Source organism: Oncorhynchus kisutch, linkage group LG22 (genome assembly GCF_002021735.2).
Source record: "Oncorhynchus kisutch isolate 150728-3 linkage group LG22, Okis_V2, whole genome shotgun sequence".
NCBI lineage: Eukaryota > Metazoa > Chordata > Actinopteri > Salmoniformes > Salmonidae > Oncorhynchus > Oncorhynchus kisutch.
In genome coordinates, this window is record NC_034195.2 from 8,740,014 (window position 1) to 8,750,506 (window position 10,493).

The 10,493-nt window shown below is 38.3% G+C and overlaps 1 protein-coding gene across 1 annotated transcript in view; it reads left to right on the plus strand.

Moving 5' to 3' along the window:
• The window catches only part of snx33 (sorting nexin 33), a 36,272-nt gene extending 26,860 nt beyond the window's left edge, over window positions 1-9,412 (plus strand). Inside the window, exon 2 of the mRNA XM_020456861.2 lies at window positions 4,809-9,412. Coding sequence (XP_020312450.1) covers window positions 4,809-5,062 — 254 coding nt within the window. The 3' untranslated portion in view covers window positions 5,063-9,412. The remainder of the gene's footprint in view (window positions 1-4,808) is intronic.
• The last annotated feature ends 1,081 nt before the right edge of the window (window positions 9,413-10,493 follow it).

The window sequence follows — 10,493 nt, forward strand, 5'->3', positions numbered from 1 at the left end:
GCTTACCATTGTTCCCCAGAACAGTTGAACCAGTCATGTGTTTGTTTGTAAATAGCACACCGGGAGAAAGCCGGAGCATATGAGTTTAGCTGTGTATTGACAGGGGTCACGTTTTATATTGAAAGCCAACAGTGTTTTTTTTGCTTCAATAGAGTGATCAGGGATGTGCATCTATAGTTTCCTTCACAGAATATACATTTGTGCAACACATTCTGCAGAAAATAGCTTCATTTTCATCAGATGACAACAGAAGTGCAATGCTATTTGGCTGGGTTGTTGAATGTCCTTCCCTATAAGCGTGCTGAAAGTATGTTGTCAATTTGTTTACTGTAAAATAGCATTGTATCTGGTCAAACACAATTCTTTCCAAAACGTATCTAAGGGTTTGTAAAAGGCTGATTGGTCGGCTATTTGAGCCAGTAAAGGGGGCTTTACTATCCTTAGGTAGCGGAATGACTTTTGCTTCCCTTCAGGCCTGAGGGCACACACTTTCTAGTTGGTTTAAATTGAAGATATGGCAAATAGGAGTGGCAATATCATACACTATTATCCGCAGTCATCTTCCAAACTGTTCCATTTTGTCAGAACCCTGTGGCTTGTCATTGTTGTCAAAATGTTTCACCTCTTCCACATTCTCTTTACAGAATTCAAAATTACAATTCTTGTCTTTCATTATTTGGTCAGATATACTTGGATGTGTTGTGTCAGCATTTGTTGCTGGCATGTCATGCCTAAATTTGCTAATCTTGCCAATGAAAAAATAATTTAATTAGTTGGCAATATCAGTCGGTAGCAAGTTATTATTTTAATGAACCTTGTTTCTTAAGCTACATATGTTAACGTGGGCTATTTTGATAACTTTTCTGGGATGCTTGATTGTTTTCATTGCTTTACTGGAAAGGTTTAGCAGAGTAGATATTCTCATTTTATTTATGTTTAGTGCAGGGTGAGCTGCACATAGTGTACTTCCTAATAGGGCACACAGTCTAAGTGCTAACAGCATAAATCTGGTTCAAAAGCATATGATTGCTGCATGCAATAGCTGTAGGATCAGCAGAGGTATTCAGGGCAGTTAGAGGGATATAAATTAGGTACATTTGCTAAAGCATTATGATGACTCAGTGACACGATGGTAGGGATTAACTGAGCTGGACTTGGGTCATTGTCTAAACGCAGCCTTATAGTGCTGTGAAAGGATCCAGACACCCAAATGATTTGGGTGGATCTCATCCTCCTTATTAAACGTGTTTTTCTTCCAAAAGGAATCAAAATTGTCAACAAAAGTTATACCCATTGAGCTGCAATAATCAAGAAGCCAGTTGTGAAGAGAAAGAATCCTGCTAAAGACAAGTATATGTCAAAACATTGTTTATTTGCGCAATGTCTCTCGTTTACATTCGTTCCAAACTGACCAAAAATTACATTCAGTAGTTACCACCTATATATGTATAACTTTATGAGCTAGATTGCCTGTCTTTGCAATTGGTTTATTTTTGTTTGCTCTCGTTTGTATATTTTGCTAACAACCTCCTTGGAAATTCGCTATTACGTGTGCAATTTTTTTTTCTTCGTTCTTGTAATAGACGCCCAATGAGCTTTTTTGCTTTTTGGTGATCCCTTTTGTACTAAACCGGTAATAACATAAATCCCGAGATGAGAGAAGGACTGTATGATGATATGAAAATCTGGATCCATCCCAGCCCTATTATAGAGGCCATTTCCTTAGTAGGTGACATCAGAGGTCACCATGTGGGAGAAGTGGGTGCTCAGGATGATAGACGAGTTTCTCACGAGTAATGACCAGTTGGAGGGCCGTTCAAGGGATTTTTCCCATTCATATGTGGTAAATTCCCACTTCCCACGGTCACGAACACACCATGACACTGCCTTCAAAATGTTTATCTGACTTCATAAAGATAATTAAAACATACAAGCAAGCATGAGGCAATGAGTTGACGTTGACTAGAATGAATTGGTTGAGAGTTTAGAGTTCACCCTGTACAGATACAAGTTAACACAGAGATCATACATCCATATAGGTAGCATCAGAGTTATCTTCAGTGATCACGTTTCAGATAGATACCAGACATAGATACTATAGTATTATTCTATCAAACATTCAATAGTCAGTACTGGCCCTTTAGAGGGGGAAGGGCTGACTAGGCCTTGGGAATTATCCTTTGTGCTTTACTTTGTGTTCCTGGACCATTTCCCATGCAGTTCCAGGTGACAGAGAGTACATAAATTAGGGCCTATCAAATCAAAGTTTATTTGTCACGTGCGCTGAATACAACAGGTGTAGACCTTACAGTGAAATGCTTACTTACAGTCTCTAACCAATAGTCAAAAAGAGTATTAGGTGAACAATAGGTAAGTAAAGAAATAAAACAACAGTAAAAAGACAGGCTATATACAGTCGTGAGGCTATAAAAATAGCGAGGCTACATACAGACACCGGTTAGTCAGGCTGATTGAGGTAGTATGTGCAGGTAGATATGGTTAAAGTGACTATGCATATATGATGAACAGAGAGTATCAGTGGCGTAAAAGAGAGATTGGCGGGTGGTGGGTGGGACTCAATGCAGATAGCCCGGTTAGCCAATGTGCGGGAGCACTGGTTGGTCGGCCCAATTGAGGTAGTATGTGCATGAATGTGTAGTTAAAGTGACTATGTATATATGATAAACAGAGAGTTGCAGCAGCGTAAAAAGAGGGGTGGGGGGGCACAATATGTAAATAGTCCACTGCTCCACTACAGCCCCGTCGATGAGAAGCCTAGCCTACATGTGTAATGTAGTAAGATTGTGAACACTTGAAAGCTTGATGAAGGAAGCAACATTTAATTGCTACATCTGTTTTGAATTCAGTGAGTTGTGTTAGCTGTTGTGTCTTACAGTAACATGATTTGTGTACTGTTACTGTAGCAGTTAAGTCTGTGGCGTAATATGCTCTATTTGGTCTAAAGCAGATTCTGCCAATGAAATTGCAGGGCGCCAAATACAAATCAACTGAAATCTCATAAATCAAATTTCTCAAACATACAAGTATTAGGCACCATTTTAAAGATAAAATTCTCGTTAATCAACCCACAGATTCTGATTTCAAAAATGCTTTACAGCGAAAGCTCCACAAACGATTATGTTAGGTCACCACCAAGTCACAGAAAAACCCAGCCATTTTTCCAGCCAAAGAGAGGAGTCACAAAAACCACAAATAAAGATAAAATTAATCACTAACCGTTGATGATCTTCATCAGATGACACTCATAGGACTTCATGTTACACAATACATGTATGTTTTGTTCGATAAAGTGCATATTTATATCCAAAAATCTCATTTTACATTGGTGTGTTATGTTCAGTAGTTCAAAAACATGCTGTGATTTTACAGAGTGCCACATCTGTTCACAGAAATACTCATTCTAAATGTTGATGAAAATTAAAGTGTTATGCATGGAACTTTAGATATACTTCTCTTTAATGCAACCACTGTGTCAGATTTCAGAAAAACTTTCCGGAAAAAGCATAATCTGAGGACGGCACTCAAAGCCCAAACAAGCCAAAAGAAATATCCGCCATGTTGTGCAGTCAACATTAGTCAGAAATAGCATTACAAATATTCACTTACCTTTGATGATCTTCATCAGAATACACTCCCAGTAATCCCAGTTCCACAATAAATGTTTGATTTGTTCGATAATGTCCATCATTTATGTCCAAATAGCTTCTTTTGTTAGGGCGTTTGGTAAACAAATCCAAACGCACGATCAGGTCCAGCCGAACGTCGGACGAAAAGTTCAAAAAGTTATATTACAGGTCGTAGAAACTTGTCAAACTAAGTATAGAATCAATCTTTAGGATGTTTTTATCATAAATGTTCAATAATGTTCCCATCGGAGAATTCCATTGTGCAATGGAACGAGAGCTACCTCTCATGTGAAATGCCTCTAATACCCCTCCTACATTTAAAATGTGGATTGACCAGATTGTTGACTTTCTCCCTCTTGAAAAGCTCATTATGACCTCCGCAAGAGACAGCCCAAGTTAGATAGATTCTGGTCTCCACTACTCAACTATATTTCAAATTGGACAGAGTGAATGGGGTGATTAGGGAAATGAGCAGATACATGTTGTGTAAGGTGCTGTAAAATCTAAAAACTAATTATTTGCTTGTCGTCTCAGCTAAGGCTGGAAATAGCTGATAAGAACCTTGATAGTGCTGCTGCAAGCTTTATATATATTTTTTATTTTTTAATAATTATATATTATTATTTATTATTATTATTATTTTTAAATATATTATTATTATTATTATTATTCTTTCTATTTTTTAAAAGTCTGTCACATCTGTGAATGTGGAATGTGTTTTAAAAGTCTGTCACATCTGTGAATGTGGAATGTGTTTTGTTGGTTGATTGAAAAACTTGAAAACTTAATCAAACTGTAAATTTAAAAAAGCATATGAACAAGTCGTACAAGTTTTTACAATTACTGATCATAGCCCTCAAATTCGAACGCCATTCAAATATCTAACCTGAATATGATTTTCAAGGTGTCATTGTCTTATACAGGTCATGCTAGGTCCACATGCATGCACTGGTAGTAGTAGCATTTCCCTTGTATCGGTAGCTAGCTAGCCCACAAGTCATAGCATATTCATTGTATCGGTAGCTTGCTAACTGCTCTCTCCACAGGTCATAGCATTTCTATTGTATCGGTAGCTAGCTAACCGCAAACTTCTCCCTCCACAGGTAGTAACATTCATTTATCAGTAGCTAGCTAACCGCCAACTGCTCTCTCTTTTCTCAGGTGCGTTCGCCAAGGTCAAAGAGAGTCAGCGGATGAGCGACGAAGGGAAAATGGACCAGGAAGAGGCAGACGGAGTGCGTAAACGCTGCCGGACAGTGGGATTTGCTCTACAGGCTGAGATGAACCACTTCCACCAGCGCCGCGAGGTGGACTTCAAGGAGATGATGCAGGCCTACATCAAACAGCAGATCGCCTTCTACCAGCGCGTGGGCCAACAGCTGGAGCGTACCCTGCACATGTACGACAACCTGTAGAGGCTGGGCTTGTCATCAGCCCTGACGTTATCCTTTTGATCCGAAATGGCCGCCCAGTTCAACGGGGGCCTCTTCAGGGGTTGTCAAAAATCCTATTGGAAACCGAGACATCCCACTGGACACACACTGGTTGTTTAAATGTAATTTGTCAATGTATTGTGACGTGGAAAATACATTGGATTTGAACAAAGTTTTCATCATTGAAATTAGGGTAAAACTTCAACTTAACTACAGAGACATAACCTGATTAACAGGTTGTTACATCAGTCTAATTTCAACATAATCATCATAACAATTAAATACGTGGAAATTGCGTTGAAAGTTCCACGTAGAAATGTAAAAAAAATTCACCTTTGGGTGGTTGAAATGAAGTTTAATTTCATATTTGATTAGACATATGTTATTTGAACTAAAATGGTATGTTTGAATCAACATCATTGTTTCAACGTCATGCCATCAACCTAAATAGATGTATATTGAAATAAAATGGTAAGCCACAGTCCAACGATTCCTGCCTGAACATTGACACCTACGGAGAGGTAATGCACTTCAGTGAAACAAGTCTACCATACAGATAGATGCCTACCTCTATGTACCCTGCTTAGCTTGAGAAACAAGCTGTGTTTAATTCAGCTGACCTATCATGTCAACACATTTAGACATTGGTCAGCTTCCATACATTATTGAATTGTAGAAAGTAACTCCTCTAACTTTTCTTACACTAGCTGTATGTGAAAGTAAGTTTGGAGTGAGGTTGGGTTTATTATGTAAGCTACATTGACATCTGATTTTCCCAAAGACCACCATCATTTCAACGCTAGGTATACTGTCATTCGACTATGGCTGATTGGATCTTTAGAAGTATAGAAGTAGTTACCATTAGCCTTATAATTAGGATGCTGAATTTACCTCTTCATGATGACATGAAGTTGAAACTAACATTGATTCAAACATACAATTTTACTAGGTCAAACTAAATATAAAATTCTACCCTTAAGAAAGCTACCCTTAAGAAAAATATAGTTTACTTAACTAAGGTTACTTTGAAAAAGTAGTTCAATATATCTGAAGTACATCATTCAGAAAAATTATTGTATGTAAATTTGAAATGTCATAGACTACAAATTGCAAGAACAGTTCACTTTGGGGTCATACATTAATAGAATATGTAAGTTTCAAGTGAGAATTTGGCAGGTGTGATGCCGAAAAACCCCCAAAATATTTCCTACTTCACCCATACATATATATATTTTTGACTAGTTCAACTACCACCTAGCTTCTTCAAATGTAGTTAAATTACTAGTTGAACTTCATGTAGTTCGCTACTCCCCAACACAAAATGTCAACCAGTTTCATACACTTAGTGTACAAAACATTAGGAACACCTGGTCTTTTCATTACATAGACTGACCAGGTGAAAGCTATGATCACTTGTTCACTCCACTTCAATCAGTGTAAATGAAGGGGAGGAGACAGGTTAAAGAAGGATTTTTAAACCTTGAGACAATTGAGACATGGATTGTGTTTGTGTGCCATTCCAAGAGTGAATGGGCAAGACAAAAGATTGAAGTGCCTTTGAAAGGGGTATGGTAGTAGGTGCCAGGCACACTGGTTTGTGTCAAGAATTTAGGGTAAAAAGGAGGGGGCAATATAGCTCAATATTAGGTAGGTATTCCTAATGTTTTGTACACTTAACCTGGATGAACATAGGATTATATATATATATTACGTTTATATGTGGAATTTCCAATGCATTTTCAACGTATACATAGTTCTGATGATTATGTTGAAATTAGATTGATGTTTCAATCTGTTATTCAGGTTAAGTCATTGTATTTAAGTTGAAGCGTTACCCTCATTTCAATGCTTACAATGCTGGTTGAAATTAGATGAAATCAGTACTGTTTGATAACTTTTTGTATTTTCAACATTGATTCCACGTCACAATACGTTGACAAATGGTATTGAAACAATGTTGATTTAACCAGTGTGTGCCCAGCGGGATGGCTGTAAAAGCTGGAAAGGTTTATCTGTTTATTCTCTTTCTTCATGGTGGACCATGATAGTCACACAAACCCTGGCTTGAAAGAAGAGAGGGGTTGCTGAGGTTGCTGCCTTATAAAGATGACTTTCTGCTTATTTTGACTTGAATATGGGCCAAGTGGTTCATAGACTCGGACAGAAAGAGGGCATGTTCTTGAAGAGGCTGGGGAAGCCAGTTTGTGCACTTCACGTAATAGTCACTTTCCAGGCTGAAATTCGAAGTCTAAATTCTTTGTTTCAAGCGACTTACACCATTGTCTTCTACATAAATCCACCAATTTTGCTATGTTATGACCAACATTCTTTTGTTGTTGTATACAATACCATCTATTTAAGGTGTTTGCAACAAATCTTAATACGTCAATTGATAGGTGGCATTTAAGAATTCTCTGTAGAGGGTCAAAGATAGGCATGTGTAGCCTTAAGCAGACGGTAGAAGCTGAACCCCTTTCGTGTACTGTATGAAAACCATGACAGAGTCCATGCCATCTCCTCCCGTTGTTTCTCAGAGTAAGGGCTTGAATCCTCAGGTGTTCACTGCAAACGTGTTACCTGAATGTATCTTCTTGAGATAGCTCTCCATTACAAGCCATGACTGTGCCCGTCGGTGGCTTTTAGAGTTCCAAGAGACAGCAGCTGCACTACATAGCTTAAGAGAATTAACATCATGGAATGAATGTTACTTTTTCCCGTGGTCCCTGTAAGTGCCTTGAAGGAGCAGAGGCATTTTAGTGTGATTTTCTAAACAAATGTCTTCACCTGCTTCTTTGCCCATTTGAGGAGAAACAGGCCTTTGGAATCAGTTGTGCTCCAGTTGAGTTTGCACAGGAGCTTTGCGCCCGTCGATCATGGTGTGTGTGCGTGCAAGCCTCCGTGCGATTGTAAATTGTTGGGTTATTGATAGACTCCTTGTTCTTTCTGTTGCAACAAACGTTTGGCCAGCAGTCTTGAAGTTGGAAGTACTTAATGTTACAGTAAGTGTAAACAAGGAGTAATCACCCCTCTTATTTGAGAAACAATGTTGACTTTGAACATAGTGTTCTTCTCTGAGCTGAATCATTACCGCACCAATTTCAGTGTTGATTACCAAATAATTGAAGTTGTTCCAGTCATATAACACATGTATTTTAATAGGAGCCACCTTGTGAGACTTTATAGAGATCTGTGGTTTGTTTGAGCTATCTTTAGAACTATTATGAATCTAAGAGGTTAAGACGGAGATACTGCTTCTCAGTGAAAGCATTGCCTCAAGAACAGTCAAGTAAATGATTAAATACAGAGCACTAACTTGTTCACAATTAAGGCGTTGCTTTGAATAGTTACTTGAGTTAACGGTCCATTCACATGCTTTAATTGGCTTTCCCCAAGTACCGTTAAATAATACAGTACTCTACTCAGGGTTTTTATTCTGATTATGGAATATTGAAGTATAAATGTCTAGCACAGACCCCAAAGAGATCTCCTGACATGTATTTCCATTCACTTCAATTTGACAGGACAAAAAACAATCACCAAAAAAACAATAGTATAAGTTATTGGATGATGCCCTTTTTCCCAGTAATGCTTGAGACCATAGTTTCAGTAAATAAACAAAGACTTCCCTGCCATTACCTTCTAAGTAAACCACAAAAGTCTGACTCTGTCTATGACTCAGTACTGAGTGTTGTCTCAATGGCTGTTCCACTTCCAACGTACATTCCAGGGTATGGGTAGATGTTAAAACCAGGTGTTTCACAACACTTGTTTTGAAATGTCCTCATCTTCTCGCCTGTTTTTCTTTTTTTATTGCACAAAGACCAAAGTATCACTATTTAGCACTCAGTATGAAATGAAAGGGTCTCTCAATAAATAGCTGGCCATACATAGGAGGTGGTCGAGTGTTGGCTGTCTTCAATAGTTTTCTTATTCATACGGTCACATTTTGAGGAGATGGGTCGGACAATCTCTGTGGAAAGAGACTAACAGGGCAAAAGGAGAAGGAATATTCAGGGGAAAAGGACTGGAAATGATTCCATGTGAACTGTTACTCACCGACTCTGACTGCCACTGGCAGTGCGAACGGTAATGTAAGGACATGTTGACGAACTGTATGGCTGGTGGAAGGACACTGAGTCTCACATGGATGATTCTGGCTAAACGAGTATGTGTGAGAATGAGACTGGGACTGGCATGATGAGACCTATGGTTCTGTTATATTTTCCTATATTGAAATACACACTGTCTTAGGATTTTGGCACAAGGAACGATGTCACTAAGGGAGGCTCTGAAAGTCTTAATAAAAGCGATCATGCTGATTCTGATTTTTAATGTCGCTTATCTATCTTTGTACGTGGAACAGTGAGTTAATGTTGCCTTGGGGAAAGATGGGGGGTGCTTTCTGGAGCCTTCAGAATATATGGTATGAATACACACTATACAAAGTGTATTAATAAATTGCTGGGTAAAAGACACAAAAAGGCACGTATGCTATTAACACAATGATATTTGACATCACATAATATGGATATTTTTTCCAGGTTTAACTGGGAAACTACTGCAATGAATCAAACTCCCTCTACGCAAACTTGTAAAAAAAATATCGAGGAAATGTTATGTTTTTTTTTTTGTTTGCATAGAGGGAGTTTGATTTGTTGCAGTAGTTTCCCAGTCAAAGCTGAAAAAATATACATTTTATGTCAGCAAGTATTCTCATAGAATTCCTATGGCGTATGCATTGCTCGGTAAGAATGGTTGTCACTGCAGAAATGTCACAAATGCACCTTGCCTTGCCCCAAAATTCTCATCAACAAAAGAGTGATTAAATTAAGATCCTACACCTGAAAGAAAGCAGGATGCCACCATAACGTCCATTTATGTCAGAACTGTTATCAGCCAAATACATTTAAACTCAGTTTTTTTCACAATTCCTGACATTTAATCCAAGTAAAAAATCCCTGTTTTAGGTCAGTTAGGATCACCACTTTATTTTAAGAGTGTGAAATGTCAGAATAATAGTAAAGAGAATGATTTATTTCAGCTTCTTTCATCACATTCCCAGTGGGTCAGAAGTTTACAAACACTCAATTAGTATTTTGTAGCTTTGCCTTAAAATGGTTTAACTTGGGTCTGTCACGACTTCCGCCGAAGTTGGTTTCTCTCCTTGTTCGGACGGAAAATCGGCGGTCGATGTCACCGGTCTTCTAGCCATCGCCCATCCACCTTTCATTTTCCATTTGTTTTGTCTTGTCTTCCCACACACCTGGTTTCAATACCATCATTACATGTTGTGTATTTAACCCTCTGTTTCCCCCATGTCCTTGTCCGGAATTGGTTATTGTAGTGCTTGTGCACGTCATGCTGATGTGTAACAGGTTTTTTTACCCATTGATTTATTGTTCTGTTTACGGTG